General features: G+C 40.8%; 1 protein-coding gene across 1 annotated transcript in view; it reads left to right on the forward strand.

Moving 5' to 3' along the window:
- espn (espin) overlaps nt 1-27907 on the forward strand; it is a 42874-nt gene that overhangs the window by 7426 nt on the left and 7541 nt on the right. The window contains exons 3-11 of the mRNA XM_029434920.1: nt 6035-6221; nt 6597-6779; nt 7330-7461; nt 8924-9179; nt 9798-10081; nt 14776-14937; nt 17337-17577; nt 21083-21228; nt 22042-22416. Coding sequence (XP_029290780.1) covers nt 6035-6221; nt 6597-6779; nt 7330-7461; nt 8924-9179; nt 9798-10081; nt 14776-14937; nt 17337-17577; nt 21083-21228; nt 22042-22416 — 1966 coding nt within the window. The remainder of the gene's footprint in view (nt 1-6034; nt 6222-6596; nt 6780-7329; nt 7462-8923; nt 9180-9797; nt 10082-14775; nt 14938-17336; nt 17578-21082; nt 21229-22041; nt 22417-27907) is intronic.

Below are 27907 nucleotides of genomic sequence, written 5' to 3' on the forward strand. Positions count from 1 at the left end.
CACGGTTACTGTTTACCACCATCTCCACGGCGACACACAGCAGCGCCAACCGGCGATAAGATAATGAGGAAAACAAATCCGTTTGAATAGACGGGCCGCTTTCTAGTAGCTAGCCTCAGGCATTGTTCAGAATTTAAATTTGCAGAGAAGAGATAGCATTGTTGTCTCAGGGTTTATTACAAGCTGCACATTAGTATCAGCTGGTTTGAAGAGGTAACTGGACGGCTCAGAGGTTTTTCTGCTTGAAAGATCACAAGGACAACAAGACCCCCTCTGTTACATCATCACTTTAGTAACTGGCAGCCTGTTGATGGTACAACATGATGAGAGTGTTGCTGCACGGAGGTAGTAGTACACACACTTGACAGTAAACAAACTCTAACTACATTTAGCAGTATTACACTAAAACAATGGTTTTACATTTTATTTTTCATTCCTCCAAGACCATCTATTTAAAGACCTCATACATTGACCTCAGCTTCGACCAATATAGATTTTTAAAGGCTGGTGGGCTGGTTTGATGATTAAGGCTTGATAATTAATAATTATATTAGATCTTTATATAGACAGGAAATGCAAGAAGAAGAAAAAAGCATTTGGAGCAAATAGAACTTCTATAACATTTGAAACTCACAAGTAAACTACAACCACCACATCTATTCATTGGTTGTGTACATATATATACAAAAGGTTTAAGGTAAATATAGTACAAGTGAAACACAACAAATGTGTTTTCTTTTGAAGGACATGTGCACAAGTCAGAAGTCCCCTGTTAAGTATGAACAAGCACTCAGGGGAGAGGTCTTACCATAAGATGGCTGCAGTATTCAGCTGTCTGCAATGCTACTCGTTAAGCAATCACAGTCTTTTTGTGCTACAACTGGCACAGCACAGATGTGGCTTTGTTTCCCTGTGATTTTAGTGTTTGTTAGATTTCTAAGCTACATCTGAACTGGTAGCTCGTTCCCCTGTCCATCCCAGAGAACCAAAACCAACAGGCTCATGTGCTGTGCCTCTGCTGATAGCCTCAGTACACAAAAGAGTGAACGAGATAGAGACAGACAGAGAGGCTATAGACAGGTTATGCAATCAATTAGTGTAGATTAAGATCTTTAGCCAAGCCATAATTCCAAGATGCAGTTGAGAAGGGTAGACTTCTGCATTAGGATATTCTAGAAAGTTAGCTGTAGAAACTACAACGGTGTATCGAGGCCATTGCAGGTAAACATAATAATCACAGAGCCGGGGGAGGGGATTCATATTGCGAGAAACTGCATCGCTGACTTTGCAAGGTTGGATAAACCTCATCACAACAGAGACCCGCTGATTGTCGTGTATCATACCTGCAGTGGATGACCTAATCAAATTATGCTATCGGATTTAGGAAATACTCTATACTCTAGTTTGTATCCCAGACTCCCCACATTATTGTAAACATCCAGACCAATTTGATGATCGGTCGTATTGTATCCTGCTGTGACACGAATCCTATTTGAGTTGCCCATAGATGTAACCAGCAATATCCTTGCATCTGTCAATTGTGTCATAGTTCCTAACGTACAAAAAGCACCTCATCCTAATCAGTGTTAGCCCGACTGCCCAAAACGGCAATGTCTCTTCAAAGTTTGTTCTCTATAATAGAGCTTTTTTTTTTACCTACAATTGCGAATTAGGGAGAAAACATAATAACATCTTCTAATTTATATATACACTTATTTAGTCTTACACTTCTCTTGCTTACATAATATTTACTGAACAGGAGCATGTACTGTATAAAAGCATTAACTTCCTCAACCTCTAAAGAAAAGATATTGTTCCAAAATGAGGCAGTTTATTCTGTATCCAAGTATCTGATGTAGTATCAAGTCAAAGCTTCAATGCTAGATAAGGAAAGGAAACATTATTAATAAAGTTGACAAAATAAAGTGAATAAGATGTCTGTATTGGAGTATTGTCTAAGGATATGCAAAAGCTCATCTGTGTTGGTAAGGTTAGAAGCAATTGTGTACAAGTCTGATGCTTGGTGTGAAGTCCAATTAGTGCTCTTTCAAGCTTTGAGTTGTCAGTGCTCACGTCAGGTGGCGTTCAGCATCAAGTCTACACATGGAGAGTAAAGGGTAAATAGATAAGGAGAGTTAACTCAACCAGCTGAGCTGATTTTTCTTCAGCACTAAGCTCCTTAACAACGTCTTGGTACAAGTTGGACAAAAAACCCTTTCTGTTCTCTTTTATAACAAGAGGTTTAACGTGAGGAAATGCAATGTAGCGTGCCCGTTTGAGATCCTTTCAGGCAAAGGGCCCACAGTATTACAGTTGTACACTTTGTTATCAAGATAAAACATTAGACATGCAATCTTTAAAGTGAAGGATTACATGCTCCTCTACAGGTTTATAAACTCACTAGATAAACTGGCAATATGCATAGGTATTGAGCTGAACGCACGACTAGTTCTGATTATGTGTAGCATCAGTGGGAAATATACCCTAAACCTCTGACATGCTAACTCATAGGACCACATCAAATGTCCCCGTGTGTCCTACATGTTTGTTCCTCTTGTGTTGACTTCCTGCACTTTTGGGCTCCGTCAACAGTTGTAGCCTCTAAAAGAGCATAAAGATAAGAGCTGCATATTGTGTAATCAGTTAGTTTCCATGTAGGAATATGTCAAATCTTTAAAAATTGCATCCAAAATCAACTTCGATCGGATAGCTAAATAAAGTTCCTGAATTCTCACCACAACATTCTTCATTATTTAGACAGGAAAAGCAAATGAGAAGCTAACAAGCCTCAGTCAGGCAAGAAAACCATTAGCGTGACATCAATTACTCTGCTAGTAATGAAGATAACCTTGCTCTTTGTTACAGTGTACATAGGGGGGAAGGGAGGGGACAGTGAACAGACGATTACTGGGGTAAATTACTCATCGGAGCCGAACTGGAAATATATCGTATGTCCGCTACTTTAAAGTGAATTTTTTTTTTTTTTCTCCTTTGACTGACAAAGTGACCAACGAGGTAGCACCCCTTGTGCCACTTGTGAGCTCTGTCGTCACACAAGGCTAGCCTCTTTCTTAGCCCTTTGAAATCTACACCTGTTCTCCAAAAGCACTTCTTTAGTGGAGTGTTCAAGCCTCTTCCCTTCGGAGAGTTGCGACAAAGGCAGCGTGTGCTTTGTTAGAATCGTATCTGTCTTACCTCGAAAACACTCAACTTTGTCACTCTCTCAAAGTTAGTGGTTAGGAGTAACGATAAGTGTAAACTTCTGTCCTATACAGACCCCTGTGAGCATAGTCAGCCCACTTTGGTTACACTTATTAATAATTAACCCGTTTGCCCACTTCCTGATGACATAACTGTAGATTAATTCATTCTTATTTTGAAATATTTAAAGTGTGCTTGTTTTCACACAGACTGACCTGAAATACTAGCCTGTTCCTCAAACTGACTTCATTTATTTGGTATAACCTACAATTTCCATAGAAGATGGATATTCTTCTGGCTCAGAATACGACCCGTGTTAAGATTTGGACCAGGACGTGTGGTCATCCAAGTGTTATTTTAATGCTTGGTCTTTAGTCACCAGAGGTTTGGCCTTGAGCCACATCCTTTCAAGGGAAAGTTTGTCAGGGTCATGTTTGTGTCTACAAGATCCACCCGTCTTAAGCCCTGCCTCCCATTTCCTCACCTCCTCCTCACTTACTCAGTCCACTGGCAACCTTTCGTTAAGCACAAAGTCGGGCAAAGCCAGTAGAGTGATAATCCTCTTAGGAGACTCATTGCTCATTTGTCAGGGTCCAAATAAAGCACGCCCTTAAGGGACTAAGTAGGGAATCGCTCATTCAGTCCATGACCTCCCACTGTGACTGAAAGATCTGGGATGAAGTGATATACAGGGTATTGGATAGGCTTTTGCATGGAGGCGGGGCCAAGGGCTTTTGGAAAAAGGGGAGGGGGATTTGTCTCGGCATCACTGCTGTCTGCTATGAAAATAGCCGTTTGTTTACATCGACTAAGGGATGTTTCCTGTCACAGTTACCTGTTGCCTTCAGACTACATTTACACATCCAACCTTTCAGATGTGTTTCTGTCATCGGATAGGTAACATACTATAAACAATGATTTGATTGCAATGTCTGAAGAGCACACAGTTTGTGTATGGGATCATTTTAGGACATATATTTAATGAATGAATCACTAGAAAACCTCCCTACAGCGCTGTAATGTGTGTAAAGGTTTTCACTTTTAAGCGCTTTTTGCACTTTTTCGCTTCTTCCCAGGGCATTTTGAAAAAATAAATATATTTCAATTTCAATATGATTCAAGATATGGGAAGGAATGATCATATCTTATTATGATTTGTAGACCAGGTCATCTCTGCAGAACCGCAATATTCAATTCAGGAGGGTGTTTTTACACATCTTTTGCCTTTAACAAATATTGCACCTCCTGCAATTTGGATATTACACAAGCCCATATTGTTATATCATTTCGATACAATTTTCAGCCCTACCCAGCAGATCATGTGCAACGGTTATATCTTGAAAATATGAATCTCAAATAAACATATAGGTTGCAGTCTTTATTTTAAAAGTCCCTATTTTAACTTAAACTTTTCAACCACATTGAGTCGAGCAGATGTCTTTCTGAGCTGTGATTATCAGCTGCTTTGAAAACAAACTTTGTGGGGAAAAACTAAAAGTAAATTCTGCAAGAACGCTCCATGGACTACATTTTACTTTCCTAGATCTCCATTATTATTAAATCCTCATGCTTCCACTACATCCCATGAATTCTAGATAAAATTAAGAATTTAAGGAATTAAATGGGCAATTTTCACAGCAAGCACAAATAGTGAATGGGTCCGTCTCTAGGACAACAACAGAGGCGAAATGGTGTTTTCTTTTGTTTGTTTTCACAGGCTCTGTATAATGGTTTTGCATTCAATTCAAATGATGCATTGTCATTTGGAACCCAAGCTTGCTTTAGTTTATTTGGCCTGAAAAGAAGATTGCTACAAACAACCCATTCATCCATTAATTCCACATAAATATATATACTCGATGTACAAATTACATTATTGCAGGTTTTTACCTCATTTGCTTCTGTGTTATAAGCCTTTTGACATATAGTCATGAATGAAGTAAAACCTTCATCCAGTCACTCACGTTTGTAGCACGATATTATAAAGCTGAATGCATCACACAACTGAAATTCCATGAGTTGCATTTCATATCCACAATTATAAGTATTTATTTCTGCGTGTCCGTAGATTCTATGGATGCAGACTCGTATTATACTTAAGCAATAGCTCACTTCAGACCGTGATATATGCTCATTATATCACAGTTAAGGGCCGTGGTTCGGCCCGATGCAAAGTGGAGGGTCGACAACAGAGCTAGCGCGGTGTTCTGTTCGTTTCGTTTTTTTTCCATTTGGTCTACCTGCTCTACATGTCGTCTTTTAGGGGCTTTTTTCTCTGGAGATAGGCACTGATCAATCCACTCCTCCAGAGTAGAGAACATTGTACTATACTAAATGGACGGTCCCTTGTATTGGCGCATGCGCGACCGGAACCCGGGACCAGATTGAACTGTAAACACGTCTGTGTTTCAGCCTGTTTAGTACGTGTTTGATTATTGTCATTTTACGCTGATATTATTTATAATAAAAGCAACCGAACGAATGGAACTCTGTTCTTATTTACATAGTAAATCTTTGTAAGTTTGTTTCTTAACGGACGTAATTTAACAGCTGTAACGGTTGTAGCTTTTTCTCAGATGCGGAGGGATACTGACTTGTTGTGAAAAGTAACTACAATTCAACCCGTGATATACGCTCATTATATCACGGCTAAGAACCAATCAGATTGCTTGATTTAACATGTCCGTTTTATAATCGTTAGTAACTCTAGCTGTAAGTAACTCTTCTTTTGTTTCTGTATAACCATTTGATTTCAGTGATGACAGACTGCGACATACAACTTCCATCATAGATATCTGGTCTCCAAGTGTCTCTTTGTTTGATTTCCCTACAGCGTTGTCAATTCCCAAACTAAGAATGGTGCCACTCCACTCTACCTGGCCTGCCAGGAGGGTCATCTGGAGGTCGTCCAATACCTGGTCAAGGATTGCGGGGCAGATCCGAACATCAGAGCCAATGACGGGATGACACCTCTGCATGCTGCTGCCCAGATGGGCCACAACACTGTCATCGTCTGGCTAGTATGTTGGGATGTCAGTCTAAATATCAAATCTTGTGAACAAATAGAATACATTGATTTAGTCCTTGATCCTCAATCAGTGAAAATGTGAATAATGAAATCACAGATGTGATATCAGTCAAATTAATGCTGGATAAATAATTGTTTTTAACATTTTGGATTGATACTCAAGCACAAAGTTTTAATCCAAGTCCACTAAGCATTTCATATCCAAAATGACTGTTAACACCAGAAAACCTTTGTTGCAAAAAAAGTTGTTTGCTATTGGAATAGAAAGGCAAATATTTCTCTAACTTTTCCCCCAAAAGCAGCTTTAATTGATTCCTAATGTTTTAGACGATGACTTTAACTTGTATTGTTATCCTCCCTCCTTTAGATGAGTTTCACAGAGATCAGCCTGACAGACAGGGATAATGACGGGGCCACGGCCATGCACTTTGCAGCCAGTCGGGGCCATGCAAAGGTGCTCAGCTGGCTGCTGCTGCACGGCGGAGAGATTGTCACTGACAACTGGGGAGGGACCCCGCTTCACGACGCGGCAGAGAACGGCGAACTGGAGGTTTGTGTTTTTGTTTTCTTCTCACTTCTAAACGCTTTCTTAATAAAAGGGTTAGGTGCTTGACGAGTAAATGTTTTATTAGACTGTGTATTGACTTTGTGTAGAGTGTTGACTGTCCTGATCCTTTTTAATAGTAACGGCAACACAAGTGATAGCAGAAAAGATGTAGCCTAAAATACCATACCGAGTTCCACACTTAAACCATCTGTTTTGAATTGATGGCTTCTCGCTTACCACCACTCGGACCTTCTTCTTTGACGTAGAAGATCAGAGTAATGTTTTGTTGTATCCAAGTCTTCACAGAGAAAATTAAAAAAATGTGTATGATTTTTACACTGCTGTTAGAATTTCTGTCAACACTCAGTTTTACACAGTTTCCGCAGAACTGACCATCTGCCAGGTTTTTGTGTAAGTTAGATTTATTCTAACTAGTTGAAGCTGATTTTAAGCGCAGCTTTGACTTTAACTTTGACTTACACCGTCATGTTTCTCCATCTTATTCATATCTGACTTCTACCACTTTCTCCGTCTCTCGCATGTCACTCTTCAGTGCTGTCAGATCCTTGTGGTCAATGGGGTAGACCTGGGCATCAGGGACCAGGACGGCTTCACAGGAGCAGACCTGGCTGAGTACAACGGCCACTCCCAGTGTGCCAAATATCTGCGCACTGTGGAGAACATGGTAAGACTCACAGCTGTGTATCCTGACGTACTCTAACCTCCCTGAGGACACGGCCAGACCTAGAGGGGATCAAAGTGTTTTAATTTACACAAACTTTGAATCTTGTCTAAGAAATAAATAAGTAAGAAAATAATTGTGTAGTCTATTCTTTATTCAATGGATGGGTTATTATTCCTTAAATACTTTTATATCGATAATATTAGAAACAATTCAACATTTAATTATTTCTATATCATGAACAATATCTCAAACTCCTATGATTGGATTTTCCAAATATATTACAGAATTATGTGCTACTTTAGGTCAGTGGTTCCCAACCTGAGGGCTGGGACCCTAAAAGGCGGTCCAGGACAAAATTTGAGGAGCCACAAAATGTTTAAAGAGAATAGGATATTTTTTAAATTATTTTTGTGAAATCTGGATATTTTCATTTTTGTTAGACCTGTAAGAAATCTCCAAATTAAACTATCCAAGAAGGCTCTCATCAAACTTGGCGACATACGTCTTACCGATGTGTTTTTTTGCATATTCCAACACTAATTGGTCTAATGGGAACTCTACTCCAAACTAGAAACATACAGTATTTGTTCTAGACAGAGAACATTCATGAAGCACATCATGTGAACTGTTGCACAAATGTCCAACTTCCACTTCATCCCACTCTGCATGAAATTATAATGAGTTATCATGTCAGCTATAGTGACTACTTGTTACATTATCAAACTGTAGTCCAAATAATGGGTAATAAAACATTTGATCTGAAATACTTGAATAATAATAAATACTTCAAATTATTTCTTAATGATCCTCCAGTGCCAAAATGCAACCATGGAAAACACAAGACAACAAAAAAAAGCTGTCACTGAGCCAACATGTCCCTCGACTGGCATCAGACCTTCTCTGCCAACTGCCAGAGCTATTAACTCTTTATCTACAGTGGACTCCACGGCTTCAACCCACAGATATCCCCAAGTGGTCAGAGGAATAATAAATCCTCCACACTGATCTCTCTTTGGTGTGTGGGAAAAATATTTTCCCCCTCTTGTACTCTTCCCATGAGGGACATTCAGCCAATTGAGTCCTGCGCTGTGGGAAAGCGGAGGACCCCAGAGCCTTTTTGATCAGCTGTGAGATGTTTCATTAGTGTGCAGTAATTAAACTCATAAAGCTGTTCTCCTCATGCACGTCATCAGGGACTGAGAGGTAGTGCGATTTAAGAACTGATGAATGAACAAGTAGATCCTGCATGTATCTTTTTGTGTAATGACACTGTATCCTTTTACATAAAATAAAATGAACCAGACAGGTTTGAATAATGAGGAATTACTTAAGAATTTATTGATTAATGGTTTTGTTGTTTTTACTACTGTTGAAATGATATCCGCATCTTAGTTAAACAAATATAATATCATATATAACCAATATAATGACCCTTGTATTCATGAACTGCATCTTCTGACAGAGTGTGGAGCATCGCGTTTTGTCTCGGGACCCCTCAATGGACCTCGAGTACAAGCAGCCGGACTCGGGCCTCTCGTCCCCAAATACCACCATGCCCCCTGCCAGCCAGGCGGCACACTTTGACATCAGTTCACCATCCAGCTCCCTGTCCAACTACGACTCAGCCAACTCCAGCCAGTCCAGCACTGGGGAGAAAAGGAGCAGCTTAACAACGTCACGCGGCCCGCCCGCTCAGCTGAACACAGTCGCACACACAGGTCCGCAATGCTCGTAGTAGAAATATTAAACTTTTTACACTTTTAAAGTTTGTTTTCTAAGGTGAACCAACAAGGTGATTGTAAATGTTTAGATATTACACCATTCTACTTCTAAAGTGAAATATCAAATGACGATGAACTCAACAGTAAAAAAGCTTCATTAGTTGATCAGAGGAAAAAATATTTCTAACTGTTTTGATAAACGATTAATCGTTAAACTCATTTTTCATGCAGGAATGGCAAAGAAATGCTGTTTTCAATCTCAAATATATAAATCATATTAAACTGAATATCTTTGGGGTTTGGACTGACACAGCAAGACATTTAAAGACATCATCTTGGACTTGGAAGTTCCAATTGCTGTTCATTTTCCGTGCCAAACGTAGCATCTGAACAAAGGAGAGCAAAAGTAGAGCAAACAGCATTCCTTTTGGTTTATGTCACAGGTGCGTGGTATACTGCTGCTGCACCCTAGTGGTCTGAGTGCAGATGGTTTGTTTTGGATGGAGGGGTGGACCATCATTAGAGTAACTCATGTTTCACATTCATGTTTGAATGAAGCAAATAGTAAATGTTGAAATGCTTTGTTTTGTTAATTGGACCATGTCTTTGTCACAGGTGCATCAGAGTCAGCCATTTCAGACATGCAGGCATATATGGACATGCTAAACCCAGACATTGGCTCTGACATGCCCAAGAAGAATGAGATACCTGCTGATGCCACCTCCAAGCCCCCGCCACCACCAACCTATCCACCACCGCCTCCCCCACAGTCTCCCCCGTTGCCCCCTCCACCCCCAGGCTATCAAGCACCACAGCCCCCTCAGGAGCCGACGTCAGCGGAGTTCCTGAAGGTGAAAAGCAACCTGCGACACGTGGGAAGCAACAGCAGCAAGACGGAGGTAAGGACAGAAGTCAAAAGTTCAATCTGATGTAAGTCGAGCCTCAGAGCTGTGCAAACATTTTCTCATCTAGGAGGGAAATCTCAAAAGAGTTGTATTATGTTTTATTGGATCATTGTAAGTACGGTGTCACACTTTGCCTTATTCCAAGTATAAAGACAAGCAAACTGACAGTGTATCAATTCCTGGTGTTTTTTTGTTTCTAAATGGGATGTTGCAGGGCACATAGCAAAATATTATATACAATAGATTAGGTAATTGTTGCTTAAACATGCATAAATATCCCAAATTAGTGTTAGGAAAAATATTTTAAAATGTTTGCTGAGACTGTGACATGATGAGTGACATAGAACAATCCTGAAGAAGCAGAAGGACCGGGATGTTTGGGATTAATTGCCCATGAGCTGCCATTTTCCCTTGTGTCTAATCAGTTGGGCTATTGCTCTTGTGCAACAATGTGCCACGTCTCGGTGCCTACAATGATGTTATTGTGTTAGCAATGCTAACGAGGCTAACAAAGATGCTCATTACCGTGGCAGGCCTGACACACACAATGGTTGTTGTGATGGGTTTGATCTTAATTCCAGTAATTAATCTGGCGACAGATCACTCAAAAAAGAGCTGACAGGGAGCAGCAATTAAAATTGGCATCAATGTTAGTTTCAGTGCTGCTTCTGGTGGTTCAGTGCTGCTGTTTTATTCTTATCGAGTTAACAGAGAGTTAACACTGTAACTACGACAAAGATAACCAATCTGACATAACTTCCACCGCATGAAGAATGTCTCATCTGATTGTTGCCATGACTTCCAGCATGATGACAGCAAGTACAGAGTCTCTGTGCCGTCGTATGAACAAAGCAGCTGTAGTTTCAACCAAACACCACAAACATGAAATATATATATTTGCTATTTTTCAAATAATTATTATGCCTAATCAGCCTAATTTAAGGTCGTCAGTGGTGTAACGTTTCATCTAAAGGCAGTTTACAGTTTAAAGTCAGGGAGCAGCAGAATCAGCAGAAGTTTAGACAGAAAGACGGAGGCTGCGGGTAAAGAGCTGTTATGCAAGACAGTTGTTGCTATTTGTTATAAAGTCCACAGGTAGCGATAGTGTCCTGTCTCCAGGGTGAGCTCTCAGCCATATAGGGGAGGGCTTTTAATTAGTGCCACCTCCTCTCCTCCCTGTACCCAGGTGACCAGCCCGGGGCTCGCCCTCATTAACAATTTAACAAAAGCCAGTGCTCAGATCACATGCACGCATGCGTTCACACACACAGACACGATCAAGATCAGTGTCTACTATATACATTGGGAAAAACAATCTACCTTGGGCGCCATAGTAACAGGGACCAGTAACTTCATCTAGGGACGCAGCCGATCAGATAGAGCAATCTCACAACGTGTAGATGTATTGAAGCGTGGGGTGTAGAAAACTTATTTAAAAAACTAGGGATTCATGATATATTATTCCGATGATGAAATTCTTGCAGATAAATTACTGGCTAATTATACAAAGCTAAAAAGTCAAATATCGGTATCAGCCATGTTTTGAGCATGTTCAAAATTACCGGACGTAACCGACGTGTGCTTCATAAGATATGCAGACATTACACATAAGTTACATGACGTTAGACATACGTGAATACGGAACACGTACGTGAATACTTAACTACGTAAATATAGTATGTGAATACGTTAGAGGAACGTTAGATATAGGCTACGTCGGCCAACTTATTGATAACGAGTGGATAACCTATTCGTAACCTATGTTAAGCTTATCCCTGACGACGGAGTAACTTATTAAACGTGTTTCTACAGTACAGCTAGCGCTCAGCTAGCGTTTTGGGAGCTTATTGGGTTTGAATATAGTACATAGGGTCCCTGTGAGTAGCTCATCCTCACTTCTTCACAGCATGTCTTGATGAATACATCAACCAGATGGCACTTTTCCAGCTCCGTTGTCCAGACGCTCTGATACGTTTTGTATAAGTAAGTGATACGCTATCAATGTTTGACATACGTATAATAATTCGTTATGTATTCGTTATGTATACGTCAGCTACAACATTGCTGTGGAAAAGTTGGACGTATTTGGACTCTGACACATTTTGAGCTACTTTTCATATACGCCGTCATACGTTTCTGCCGTACGGAACTGTGTGACAGGGCCGTATGTCTGGCGTGTTCGGCGTATCGTCTGCGTCCTTCAAACGATCACAACTTACCCTTAATTTATATCAACGTATTGCCGATATTTCATATCCGCCGGCATACGTTTCTGCCATACGGATATGTGTGACAGGACCTTTACCTCATTTGTATGTATTTGCATTGACTGAAGTCAAATGTTTCGTGTGAAGCCGGCAAACAAATGACTGCTTTGCCTCATGTTTTTTATACTTTCTATTGTCCCTCCAGGACTTTCAGATCTCACCCGTGATTAGTATATTTTCTGCCACTAATTCAGGCTAGAATATTCTAATAATCCTGTGGGCAGCGCCTGGGTCTTTGTGTTTTGCATAAGAGCCACGGGGGCAGGGTTGGGGAGTGGTTAGGCTGCGGGCTGGAGGTGACATCATTGCCTCTGCTGTGGCCGGCCCGATAGGTTATTGATGAGGCCGGTGGGTAAAGTGAGAGGGCAGGTAGAGTGACAGACGTAGCACTGTGCAGAGAGGAGGTGACACTCTGGATTTGGTGACAGCTACTCTCTTTGCTCTGTTTGGCTTTGTGGATGATCCTCTGTCCAGACTGGAAGAGAACTGCAGGACAGGATTCTTAACGCTAAGGTAAGGTGTTAGGGAGTAAGAGGGTTTTGGCAAAGGTGAGGTCATGAAGAAGTTCGGGCTGCAGATACAGAAAATATATTACAAGTTGCTTTGTGTGTTTTGGCTAATCTTCAGGTGCTGAAGTTGTTGGAGCTGCTATATGGTTGAACAATGAATGTGTTGCATCTTGTCATGTTTTAATTGTGTACTTTCCTCTTTGTGCAACTAACGTACACATTTCAAAAGGGCACAAACAGTCACATATCTACAATACATGCAAATACATTACGCTGTAAAAACAACAAATATATAACAATGACTTTATGCTGACAGTTCCATATAATGGGGAGAAAGGCGTTCTGTCAGTGTTTGTACGTCTATGTGGGGATGGGGGGGGGGGGGGGGGGGCAGCTAAAATGCTTTGTACATTTGCTTGTTAGCCCACTTCCCTGGAGGATGACAATCAAACCATCTGTTGTACTCCCCTGCTCACATTACCCTCCCACCTGATGAGTGCTCAGGGACCATTTCTTTGACAGCAGACATGAGTCAACAACATTAAAACAGGCTTACAAGAACTCACCACATGACACCACAAAAGGAGGAGAGGTCAGAGGTCAGCTGTCAATTATTTCTGCTTACATCAACATTGGACATCTGCTTGACGTCTGAGGGTCTTGTCTGCATTTTGTGAGAGGTCATGGCTTCTGTTAGCATTAAAATGTAAATGAACGCAAGTATAATGCTGATCCTTGATTTGAAAGTCAAAAGGACATTTTGCTTTGAGGATGACTCGGGTATGATTGTAGTTGACAGCTTTCAATGTTAATTCTTGGAAATATACAGTGAAAAGGGGCTTCCTTTATCACATTTGCACACCATGTTTGTGATGCACTGTTGGAAAAAAGTAATACCTAGGAAATGATTTAATGCCTTTTTGAGCCTAACAATAAATGCAAATGCAAGGCTCTTTGCATTATGGAAAATGTATCCACTGATTGACCTGAAGGCTTCTTCATGTTAGTTATTACGGCTGCTCAAAATACAAGGTGAGCTTCTCTACTGCTAATGTCTGGTTACATACAGCCTGACACACATACTTTAATATATAATATATATAATAGCATACAGTGAAAACTCTCAGATTGACCTGAGTTTGATATCCTGCCTTTCTAGGTCCAGTTGCTTGAGATAGATGTGAGGTGGAAAGTGAGAGTGCTCAACTGAAAGGGCCAAGTTGACCTCTCACCTGCTCTGCAGGGGTCTGTCTTGTATTGGTTCAAACGTGAACTCTTATGTTGAGTGGCCCTGCAGTCTAAACATGAAATAATGCAAATGTTTAACTAGAACTGAACTAAAGCCTTGTTATGTTATACGGGCTGCTTTGGTCACACCAGAGAGCTTATCTGGCATCCAAAGCTACTTGGTATGTCTTACAGTATGTTGGCTCTCCAATGACAAAAGCACAGTTTTTACTTTTCTATTTCCTGTAATGATAAAGAAACTTACTACGTTGTAATTTGTAGCTAATTTAACAGTGGGTTGAAAATAAGGATTATTTTCATTACTGATTAATGTGCAGATTTTGTTTGTTTGTTACTTTATTTATTTATTTATTAAAAAGATGATGTTTTGTACGACCAACAGTCCAAAACCCAAATATATTCAGTTTAATATCACCTGAGAAAATAAATAAAATCCTCGAGTTTAAGACGCTGGAATCGGGGAGGGTTTGAGTTAACAACAAAGCATTCAACAATTTTAACTCAATCGACTCATCAATTGAGCTCAAATGATAATTTCACACAAACATTCAAAGGTGATGAAAACAAAAATGACAATGGGACACACGTTTCTTTCCCGTGTAACTGGCTGAAGTTTAATGTGTCATATCTGGGCTAATAACAACTCGTGTTTGTCTCTCTTAAGCAGCTGACTCCTGGAGATAAACACGACAAACTGCGACGTGTGGATTCAAACAGGAAGTCAAGGAGCTTCAGCAAGCAGCCTAGCACTGGGGACTACTACAAGACCCTGGGCAGCGACACAGCCGAGCCCCGAGAGAGCAAAGGCATGGCGCCCAATGAGGAGGTAAACCAGATCGCTGCTGTTTGACATAAATATGTTTGTTATATTAAGGGGTTCCACCACCATCTTGTGCTCGTCTAATATTTTGGCAAATGTTTAAACCTTTTTCTCTTTGACTTGCGATACTGTAAATGCTGTGTGTGGAAAGGTTACCACATCAGAGGGTCTGTATTGCTCTGTATCCACATTCATTTCCATAAACTAACAAGCATTGACCTGATAACTAAAAGGAAAATGCCACCTTTCTTTAAAACACAAGAAATCACAAGAAATGTTGGTGAAGTAAAATTGTGTTTACTGCCAGTCATCGTCAACTACTGGGAAATAATCTCTCAAAACTAGGTCACCTCACAAACTGAATTGTTAAATGTATTTTTGATGTTGTGCAGCTTTATTCAGTAGGGCAGCAGCTCATTTCAAACAAGGTTTGATAGTTAAGTGTTTTTCAATGATTACATGTTGCAATCTCTAAAGTACGACAAACTATTGCTATGTAATTTAGCATGCACTGCAAAGTTACAACACAATAGTATATTGGCTGTAACCGTCATGGATACTAGTGTAGAGTTTGTCAATGGTTGGTATACTTGTGGCCTGGTTGTACTGTTTAGGGTTGTGTGGGCTCCTTTTAAGGTCCTGTTCAGGGTGAGGTTTAGCTGAGTGGTGGTGTGTTGGCATTAGGTTACCACAATGACTGCACTATTTGCCTGTGCATTATGCTACTCAGCATGTTGCATTGTCTTGTGTCCTCCTGGGCTTTTGTTTGCCACCTGATGCAAACTTCTCCCTCATTTCCATTGCCTCTTGAGTCTCCACCCTGTTGTGTAAACTGTCTAAGAACATGCAATATAACAAACTCAGGACTTAGCAGGAAGTCACCAAATACCAAAGGTCAATACCACTGAATCTCATATTGTAACTTTAATTGTTTATATGGCCAATAATCTGTTGTATGTATTATCTTATTTTAGCTGACAGCTTGTGATAACGGTGTGCTTTGTTTGTATTCGTATTAATGAATCCTAGTTATTTTCCATTTTTAAGGAACTTAACCTACAAACAAGTCTGTGAGAACACATTAAACATAAATGTGTCAGAATGTAAAAGGTTAATTTAACCTCGACATTCATTTACATTCACATTTTCTGATCAACAAAGATACTGTGATTAACTGTTTCCTATGATTCAAATTTCAAAACATAAAATATAATGTCATTTTTATTTGGAATCATTTTGATGACGTGTGTATTACGGATTACTTTGGGTGTTTTGCTTCAAATAGTTCAAAAAGCCACACAGTCCAACAGAATGCTGCTCATAAAGCACCTGTTGCTGCCACGTACCAGCACAGGCAGCTGAATGAACAGTCTGTTAGCCTGTCATCAAAGTCCCTGGAGAGGTGTTTTTATAATCTCATGGGTATCAGTGGTGGGGGATGGTCTGGGTGATACGGAGCACAATCCACATTGAGCCAATTAAGGTCTCAGTGGGGCCCCTCCTGGTCTCAGAGGCACCCTAGCAGATGGACCGGCTAATCAACAGGAGCAGCGGCACGTGCTACCAAGATCCATCTGGACAAAGCTCTCCCCCCAACTCTCTGGGGGGATTAAAAAGTAAAGGGGGGGACAATGATGAGCACGCGTCTGAAGAACTAAGGAGGGGCGGGGTTGAATTAAATGTCACGGTCCATTAACTTACTTCCTGCTGAGTTATGGCACACTTTCAGAGCGTGTCAGACACGCGTGTGTGCTGGGGGGCGCAGGGGTTAAAGCACTATCACTTGCAGTGACAGATGGCTTCTTCCCACTGTTTTCCCTCACAGTTTCCCCTAGAGATTAGGTCTTATTGACTCTGTTATTAGCAACAGGGTATTATGTCTTTATGAGTTGATTAAAGACGGCAGGAAGCAGAGGGAGGGCACTTCTAATAGAGCAGCATACATCTGTCACTTACGACACTCTCTATGAAAGAATGTAATGCTTGCTCACAGCTCAACTTCACCGTCACTGTTTCGTGTTTAATTGATTATTTTTTATAAATTAATAAATAATATTTTTAGTTTGTTTTTCATAAAACAACAAAGTTATAATGTGAGAAAAGCATACGTGTTGTCTGTGATTTAATACAATGTTTTTTTTATTTTTGTAAGAATATAACAGCCAACAAATGGAACGCAAAAATCTCACTGATTACCGGAGACAAAGAAAAGTTTTTATATCAACGTTCAAGTGGTTTTAAATCTGAGTGGAATATGACTTCATGGGCCACCTGTCACATCCCTGTTATCTGTGGCCAAATATTGGATAAAAGAGTAATACAACTACGTGGTTGCTTGGAGAAAATTAATGGGTTTAAAATATGATGGACTAATTCTGCTGTGTCCCTCCCTCTTCTCTGATCAGGGCTCCGTGTTATTGGAGGAGCCTACAGACAGCCCTGCTCACAGCTCAGAGAATGGCACCACAGAGGAATCCGCTGCACCCCCTCCTCCTCCTCCTCCACCTCCGCCTCCTCTTCCCCCAAGCAACCCCACGCCAACACCCCCTCCACCTCCTCCACTGCCCCCGGAGACGACAACCGCCCAGCATCACTCTGCCAGTAGCACCTTCACCAACCAGCGACGCCTATCTTCCTCATCAGGAAGTGAGTTTCCCTTAACTTGGTTTTTCTCTCTCCATCCTCTTTTCTTTTGTTTCTCCTTATTTCTTACTTTCCTTCTGGCATTACACATCTGTTAGACTTCTTTTTAAGGAGAAAGGCAATACATTTATACAAAACAATGAAGTTTATGCTCATTATTGTACAAGTATTCCCAGAAAGCAGAGTCCCTGGTATTAATGTGCACAATGTAATCTCACTGGGTAAAGATGAATGGAGTCTGACCCTAGCATCCTAAATAACAGATTATAAATTAATGATGTAGGGCTACCATTACCCTGAGAACTGGTTTAGTGTTCATCCATTTCCTTAAGTGCCCCACGCTGCTCTGGATGCAGCCGTCTTGCCTGCCGTGGTCGATCCTCACTGCTGCCCTGTCAAGGCAGCGACGTGTCTATTTCTCAGGCAGAGGGAAGAGTACAAAGACTGATGAAGAGTAAGTACAGTCTGCGAACCAGTCTCTCAACTAAATCAGTTCACTCGAACACAAGTCCAATTGCGGGTTCAGAATAGACCTTCACAATTTACTCTTATCATTTAAATATCAGAAACTTGAGTTTATCATCTAAACATTTTTCATGTCACCGGCTGTGTCAGAGTTGACCAGCGAAGTTCTCTGCATCTTGTGAAAACACATTACCGGTAGAAAGTCAGAGAAAGATATCAACAACCATCTGATTCCTCAAAAAGAGTGAGTGGCCTGTTTTTCTTCGATCACAATAGAAAGACTTTACAGTGGATCACCGCTAAATGTTTATGCAATTAATTAAAATAAACAACGATTAGGCTGTTTATTCTCATCTTAACACAGTGAAGAGAAATCAATATGTTTCACATAAACTATGCTTATGAGAATATACTCTAAAATCAACAGCATTTAAGGCAATATACACTACAGTTGTTTTTATAAACCAGTAATAAAACAGCAACGTCAATTAAGCTGTAAACTATTAATTGCTCCATTTAGGCACCTTTTTACAATCTATGCATTTGATCTTCACGCTTTGTTCACCAAATATCCAATTGTCTCATCTATGTATGCTCCACCTGCTGCCTAATGGTGGGATACCAATAAAATACTTAAAGCTAAAGAGCAGTGTGTGCTTGCTAATGGCATGATTTGTGCTTCAGTGTTAATCTGGTAATAAACCAGCGGTCAGGTGGTCATAAAATTAAAAGCCATCAACACATCTGAGAGCACAAGATGACTTTACTGCTCAGATGCTTGTTGAGACGACAACAAACCAGGTGGCGGATTGAAAGTGCTGCTGCAACAATGTAGATGGTTATACGTTCCCTATTGTTTTCTACTGATCAAAAGGAAGAGGATTGTACTTTTTATATTGTACAGGACACATCTGTATCTGAAGTGCTAAGGAGCAGTGGGTGCTCCCTAATGATAGGATTTGTTCTACGGTGTTAAATCAGGTAATAAACAGGCAGTTAGTGGGTCATAAAAATTCAAAGCCTCCAACGCTTCAGAGAGCTCAAGATGAATTTACAGCTCAGGTATCTGTTGAGACGACGGCAACAAACCAGATGGATGATTGAAAGTGCTGCTGTAACATTGTAGAAGGTTAGAAGTTCCCCATTGTTTTCTATTGATTAACAATTATACTTTTTATTTTACAGGACACATCTGTATTTGAAGTGCTTTGCGACAGCGCAGCTTTTAACAGACGGACTTTACATTTCTAAACCAGAACAGAAAAGCTTTTGTGCTGCGATGTCCATCATAAAAGGCCATTTGTCAAATGTTCTCTACCTGTCACAGCTCCACCCTCCTTTACACTCACTCTGCCAGACCTGAGTCCACACCCCTGAGCCTACACACACACAACCTCTGACTCAAAAACACACAAATACTACTGGTGTATTCAAACCCATACAAGTGCACCAACTTCAGTCCAGTGTCATTGTATATCCTTTAAACACATCTGATTGTGGATGAATGAAGATTTGTCAGGGGAAATGGATCAAGGTAGGTAGGCTGCGAACTCATTAAAAAGTGAATGCTGCAGCAAGGATTGGTCTCGTAGGGTGGACTAACAAACTGGGGATTGAAGGGTGTGTGCGTGTGGGTGTGTGTGTGTGTGTGTGTGTGTGTGTGTGTGTGTGTGTGTGTGCGCATGCTTGTTAATTCCTGGCCGGCTTGCCAATGGCTCGCTGTCACTTCTAGTTACTGATGATTCCTTTAGACTTCCCCCAACTGTGATGATGGGTCTTTAATAGAGAGCTGCTTTCTCCTCCCCAAGAGAGAGAGACGGGGAGAGTGAGAGCAAGGGAGAGTGAGAAGGGTGGCAGGCTAGCAAGGCTTTGTGTCCAGCTAGACCATTGTGGTCGCCTCAACAGGGAACATTTTTACGGGAGGATTTTTTCCATTCTCCAAGTAGAAAATGAGTGATCAATGACGGACTGAGGATCATTGGAGGTTTAGATTCACTAAAACAGGTGAGGTAGCTGTTGGCTCTTGGTTTGAATGGGACAATATATGTGGAATGTAAATGTTTAAAAATAATGTGTAGCTGCGATAAAAGTTGCTTGTACATTATCACGTTTGATCAGAGCATTTTCCAGCCACATATTAAAAATGTGCTGCATAAATAAAACCTTTTTTTTGTTCCATGTTTTGGTACTTTCCCCATTAACACGGGAGTTTACTGTACAACATATATTTGCATTTACTTATACATGTGGTAATGTGTTTTGAAATGTTGATGTATTGAAAAACTTTAACTTAAAATCAGCAAGTGTACATAAATGTGGCCTTGCATGTTCGCTACTTTGTTTTGCCGATTGAAACCTGAATTTGTCTGTCCTTAAAAAGTGAACACAAAGTTCTTTTGTAATCTCATTACCAATAGAGGTTGTATTTGAAGTCTGTCAGAATTTGTCACATTGTTAACTATAAGATGATCCATGGAAGTTGGATGTATGCATTTTACCGTAAAACGTTCAGCAGTAGCCTAGCTGTGTATACATCAGGTGACACTGAAAGAGATTGTGTGCCTCCTCTCTTTGGGTTCACTGTAGTGAAATCATTTTGAATTGCTCCTCCTTATCTAATCCCGGCTCACTGCAACTGATGATTGATGCAACAGTTGCCTAATGTGCTGAATTGTTATTTGTGTATTTGCAATGTCTTTTTAATGTTTTCAACATAGTTTGGTAGCTGGGAAGCCATTTGATTAATCCAAATTCTGTTCCAGAGAGATTTGTCTTATGCGAGAAGAAAAAAAACATATTAAGCTTATCCATGAGAGACAGTGGCTCAGTACTCCATAATGACCTCCCATCACTGTGCAACATGCTCCAGGTCAGCTTTGTTACCTGCCTGATCGGATGAAATATTTAACACTGAAATGCCACCCAACACTTCTCTCTCCCCCTCTTCTTCAGTGTATCTCTCACTCTCTCCGTTTCTCTCTCCCTCTATTCTGTCTTTCTTTCTACCCGGTTTCACTTTTCTGCTCTATCCTTTTGTCTGCAGGCACAAAATCTTTCAACATGATGTCCCCCACTGGCGACAACTCAGAGCTGCTGGCAGAGATCAAAGCAGGGAAGAACCTCAAGCCAACACCTCACAGTAAAGGCTACACCACTGTCTTTACCAACAGCGGACCCACAGGCAACAATGTAGGTCCACAGCCTTCCAGCACTACTAATGATACATTTATGTCACTGACAAATACAGAAATACTTATATGCGGCTATTGGCATCGGCCAGAAAATTTAAAAATTCTCCGATATGACGCTTAAGCGTATGAGACGCAAACCGCTGATGAAGCGGGTGTGAAAAGATATATTTGTCTAAGGGACATCATCATCCAAGCCGGTTAAAGTAGGAGGAATCGTTTTGTTCGAACATGTTTTACATGTGACCTAAGTTGAAGTAGTTTTATTATTATGTCAAGTGATTATGTACATTTTGAAAAGCATTGCATTTTATGTCTGCATCTGCCAGTGGGTCATCACGATAACATAATGTTCATTCCACTACAGGAGAGGGGGGCACCCTGGTAGTGTGCTGTATGTCATCCCGTCGCCCTTTCCCCTGCCTTTCCTGTCACTATCGAAATAAAGCAGAAATTGCAAAAAAGTATAATTTAAAAAAAGATTCCACTTCTGGAGACTCGATGTCCTCTGCAGTTAGTGTTGCCAATCAAATCGATCCAAAATGTGTTGGAAAGTGTCAAATACAGACACAATCCTAATATCAGAGTATGCATCCCTAAGTCAGAGTCAACATGGCGGTACACCGTACAGTTAAACTTGACCTACTGTTAGCAAAGCCTAACAAGAAGAATATGTCAGAATCTGGACAAACGCTGCCTTCTAGCTGAATGTTTCTGAGGATGTAATTAGGAGAGTTGTTTGAAAAATCCAATGGTTATCAGCTTTGTCATGCCCCATGTTCACCTGTTCATTGATGTCTTTATTTGTATCCAGGAAAACACCACATCTCCGCCAGAGACCCGCACATCTAGCCCAGTAGCCAAGTCCCCATCCCCTCCTCCATCCAATAAGTCTGTCACCTCCCCACCAAACACCCCTAGTCCCAGCCCCAGTCCCACTGGCTCCGGATCTGCCAGGATGATGTCGTCATCTGCAAGTTACGAGCAATTGTCCTCCAACTCTGTGATCAATGGGAACAATGACGGCACGGCAGGAGCAGAGTCGGGCCGGAAGATGAGCCTTGCGGATGTGGAGGCGCTGGTGCCCACTCATGACGAACAGGGGAAAGCAATCCCTGAATGGAAGCGGCAGGTGATGGTGCGAAAGCTTCAGGTCAAGATGCAAGATGAGGAGGAGCACAAGCGCAAGGTAGGCATAATGTTGCAAGGCTGTAGAAAGACCTAGAAGTGTTATCGTGTCTAAGCTATCCCATTTGTGGTCTGGTCAATTTAAAATGTTTATGATTATATTAGTCTTCAGTTTGAAATGAATTATATGAATAATTACCAACACAAAGGGGATAGCTGTTGCTTGGGTTTGAGAGTGGACTTTTGTGATTTTGAACAATGAGGTTGTATGAATGTATTTTCAGGATTCATGCATGACATACGTTTTGCTGTCTTTTTGACTTGTCGGTCAAACAGTTAGTGCGGGTAAAACATCGAATGGGACTCAAGACTACAAGTTAATTTAGCATCTATGCTTTCTTCATAGCTGAAGGAGAGTCTGTATGTAAACAAGCTTTGTTTCTAATTGTGATTCATTGGCTTCAGAATCCATGACATCTACTAATGTAATCATAGTCACTGCTAATATTATGTGTATTTAGACAAGGTATTGATTAGTAATTCATACTGTAGCAATCTAAACACTTGTTAGTACTAAGTAAAACAAGAAGGACAATATGCAATATGTGATTTAATGTATTACATTTGACTGATTAATAGTGTATTGTTATCAAGGATTGCAATCTTATACTCTTAAATGATCTAGATAATGTGTAAATAATGTGTAAATAATGTGTCTCCAATGTCCTTTAGTGATGGTGACAAGGAGTGTTTTGTTTATTTGTTGAGATATAGTGGCATCAGTAGAATGTCTAACTGGCTGCCGAGCCTAAAAGTAATAAACTAAACTGAACATAAAAGTATTTCCCCTGTAAAAAAACACACTGAATGATAAACTTGTAGTAATTGCATGAAATGGCATTGGGCCTAACTAGCTCTAAATATAGACGTACATGTGCTGACTCATTTCTTTTTGAAGTCTTTGTTTCTTTATTCATCTCTATGCATGTTTCTTTTTTCATATTTACAGTCTTTATTATTAGCAAAAGACTCTTTGGGGTGCAGTGGCTTGAATACTTGGCTACAATTCCCATCACAACATTAACACACTTGACTAATGGATTCTCAGTGTGAGCTGGTGTTTGATGATGGAGTTTGGTGGCTCCAAGTTGTTACATGCTGATTCAGTGGTGTGATGCCAAGCCCATTCACACTACAGCTCAACCAGTAATAGTAACAAAAATACTCTATACTGTTTTTTTTGTTTTGTTTTTTCTGAAGGGAGATCATGATACATTAAAGAGTAACTCCAAGCCAAGTCCCTTAATCAGAAAAAAACATTGTTGCACTGACCTCTTTGGGTTGACAGTTTCAACTTTGCTGCACCTCTAACCACACCCAGTGCGGTTTCCTATCACTGTTGGGTGTGGACTGAAGTGTGTCTATATGTTGCACTGGTGCCAGTAACCAACAACAATGTAACATTTTACCATAGAGCAGTGTTACATCATATTTGGGATGCAGACAGCAGAACAGAATATTCAGTGTTTGTGTAGTTACTCTTTAAACTAACCAAGACCATAAAAACCTGAACATGAGAGAAACTGTTAAAGAGGGATAGATTTAAAAGATCCGCAGTGTCAAGTGCCGAAAACATACAGACATGTTAGACATGTTGTAACTATGTAAAACCTAAAAAAGGACAAAGCTGTCTCTTTTGGTTTGACTCTAAATAATATAAATAAAAGTAGAGCATGTTGTGCTTGTAATGAGGCAGTGCCATTGCACCACTAAATCCATGTAAATCCTGTGTGTCAAGATGGATTTGCACTGAAGCGTGTGTTCACACCAGGAACTTCCAGCTGAAGGAATCCCATCCTCCTTCCCTTTGTTCTTCTCTTTTGGTCTCCTTTGACCTCTGATTTAGTTTGCGGCAAGTGGACACTACCAGCCTCAGGAATGGCACTACTCCTACGTCCACAATGCCATTTTGGGCCCATTTGGAGAACTGATGACAGAGGATGACCTAAAGCGTATTGAGAAGCAAATAGAGAACCTGCAGGTCATGCACAAGGTCTCAGAAGTCGAGAAGGAGCTGGAAGAACTGGAACGGGAGCTTCACCAGCTTCTACCAGTTTCTGCTGCCCTCAATCAAGGGCACTTCTCAGTCAATCCAAAGCAGGTACATGGCCAAGCTGAAGATCTTCCGGGCTGGTGCAGCAAGATTTCGACCCTGCTCAAGAGTATGGCCATTCTTCTTGCCACCCTGGGAGGAAAAGAAATTGACATCTTGGATCTAATATGTCCGGGATATTCTCAAGAAGAGGCAAGGAATGTGAGCACTGGTCAGTCTGAACCAGAAGGATCTGTTGGCACTGGCGTTATTGGACGATCTCAGTCCTTCTCAACAAGAGAGGATGTGGAGAACGAAATAAAGCAGTGTGGAGTTTCAGTGAAGAACCTCAAGGCCAATTATGAAATTCAGAGTCAGCAGTCTGCAGATAACAATGCAAATAGGGTGTACAAACGCAAGAGGTCACTCCCTGTGGTAAGTAAATCTAGTTACCAGACTCCAGAGACAATTTGTGAAAATGATGTCCCTTGTTCCTCTGCTCAGGTCCTTCAGTCCCACACCAATGGAGATTTACCTTCATTGGAGAAATCTGTCTTACCACTTGTTGAAGAGCCAGTTATAATCGCATCTCATGCTCCTCAGACGTATGCACCCTCTGAGGTAATGGCTCCAACTAACATTGAACAGTTCAATCAGGTTCTTTCTGCAGACCCCATTTTAAATAATGATCATCTAACAAGAAGCTTAGAGGTGCAGACAGATCTAAGCTACGTCCAGGAATGCATTGAAATGAGGAAAGAAAGAATTGTCTTCCTGTTCCTTGAACACTGGCGGAAGTACACCATCTCTGAATCTTTTCGGACTAAAATTACTGGCAGGAGAGGAAATCATTTAGACGTGGGCTGGGAGGACTATGACCAATTTAGTGCACAGATTAGTGGGGAGACGCAGAGCGAAGACGACAAACTCTTCCTTTTCATGAAGTCAAAGCAGGTAGTGGGGAATCTCATTGGCCACTGGAGGACAATCATGAGTCAAGTGCCCACACGGCAGATCCGCAGGCTGAGTCGTGCCCAGATGATCTACTGGCCAGAGCACTTCTTGCCACACATTAATGGGTCTCCTGTGAGCTACGAAAGCCTAACCCTTGACCTCTTCATGCTTGGATACTTTCAGTTGCTGGAAATGAACATGTCTCGCAGTGAGCGCAAATTCCGGCACCTCTTGTGCTATGAGATGTTTGACCGTCTTGGCAGCCATAAATGGGAGGTCATAAGACAGTTTCACAAGGAGGTAATGGAGGAAATTGAGAAAGGGAAGCGAGACTGGGCAGATGGTTTTGAAGACATAAAACTCAAATATTTTGGAGACTCAAATGATGGGGGAGGTGTGATGACGGCTTCTCTACATTCCATGTCTTCTGATGTGCCCATTATGCAGGAGTCACTCCCTCCCCCACCTCCTCATCCTCCACCTCCTCCACCATCTTCTCATCCTGCACCCCTACCTCCAAATGCTGCTCCACCTGCACCACCAGGTTCACAATCAAATGTTTCTCCTGTTGCATCCCAGGATGCAATATCTGACAATGGCCAGTGTATGGAGCAGGGAACCCTGAAGAACTCATTGGAGAAAAACATTCAGGGGGATGTCAAAAACAGTGAGCAGACGTCATCAAATGAGGCAGTGGTTTCTAATGGGAAAAGTTCAGAGCAGAACGATATGCAAAGTTTGACAACTGAAACTGCACAACACATTAATGCAACAGCTGAGAAACTGCAGGAAACAACACAAAGCTCAGATCCAGTGAAAGATGTTCCTCCAGTTACTGTTAAAACCATAGAGGAACCTCATGTTGACAAACCTCCACCCAGGGGGGAACATAGTGAAGACTCAATTAAAGTGATCTATGAGCTAAAAGAGTTCAGCAATGAGGAGATCATTAGATACATTGACCGAAGCTTTGCTTTTTGGAAAGAGAAGGAAGCTGAGCTTTTTGATATCTAACAACTGTTTGGAATATGGGTCCTTTAAAAGCCCAGTTCACCTGCACAACCAGAGAGGAAAGATCAGGGAAACAAACCTGCAAAGTGGAGTATGCTGAAACTAATCTGGTGTGTTACCTTTTAGGCCATGTCACATAAGGGACTTAACTGCAGTAAAGCAAAGAGCATCCACTAAGCTGTAATGACTTTACCATATGCATATGCTGAAGTGGACGAAAAGAAAGCCTGTGATTTTAAAAGACACACAAATTTGCTACAACTATTTAATGTCAAATTGTGTTGAACCAAGAGCTTTTGTGAATCTAGTATGATTGATTGCCACGGCACACTACTTCTAGGAAAACAAGTTTTTAAAGAAAAAGCCATAAAAGTCATGTAGTGTGTTTGTTCAGGTCATCTTTGTAATAGAGGACATAACTGATACAACTCTGCACACTGCGTTTATATTCTCAGTGATTCACTATTCCAGAAAGACAAAGAGTATCTGGTTCGACAGTCACTAGGAATAAAATACTGACAGTTTGATAAGACGTACCTTTCATTCTTGATGCCCAGTGAGGGGGGGGAACATTACAATCATTTCAAAGGATGTTGTTTGTAATCGAAAGGCAAAAGAAAGAAGGTCTTCAGTGGGTTTGCAAGAGATCAAGGTTACTTTGTGGTTCACGATTGACCCTCGTCTTTAAGCCCGTGACCGCATGGTTTTTGTTTAAAGAATGTGTGCCTTTCAGTATAGATTACAAAGATTAACTAGTATGGTAAATGCACGGCCTGGAGAAAAAGATCAGAGCTTTTTCATTCGTAGCCTAATTCAGACCTCAAAATGTGCTTATTTCTGTCAGCAAATTAAAGCATTCACAAAGTTATTATCCAAATGAAACATCAAATAGAGGATTTTTAATTGTTCCATGAAGTCTTTTCCGTCTTTTTGTTACTCTATTTATAATTTGAGTGTTTGAGAGATTTGTTAAAACTTTCCATAATTAAAATTTGTGTTCCTTTATTACTTGCTTTCTACATTGCCGTTAGAAATAAAGCTTGACATTTTGGTGATTACAAAGAAATTGTGTAGTTCTTTCCTAAAACATTCAATTTTACTCAAATGACACAAATGGCCAACAGAATATTAAAATGATCTGAATTAAGATCAGGCCAAAATCATTGTAAATAATCACACTAATAAACGTAGCAATGAAAGAGTGTAACACCAAGCTCTGCTGCAACACCTGTAGCAGTGAAGAGCCACACTATTCTCATTGCGTCTCTCCTCCAGCATCAAGATTACCTTCAAATAACCCTCTTAGCACCACCCGCTGTCATGCTATCCGTGGCTTACGGTAGCCATAAGGAGGTTACAGTGAATCTTGACCAACTCGCAGCCTGAAAGGGGAGGCAGTCAGCTGGTAAACTTAACGGCATATATTTAGATTTGTATTCATGTGCAGTATTTCATTTGGTGAATGTGAAAAGTAATAAGGTCATGTTTTTTAAAC

The sequence above is a fragment of the Cottoperca gobio genome, chromosome 7 (assembly GCF_900634415.1).
Source record: "Cottoperca gobio chromosome 7, fCotGob3.1, whole genome shotgun sequence".
NCBI classification, from domain to species: Eukaryota; Metazoa; Chordata; class Actinopteri; order Perciformes; family Bovichtidae; genus Cottoperca; species Cottoperca gobio.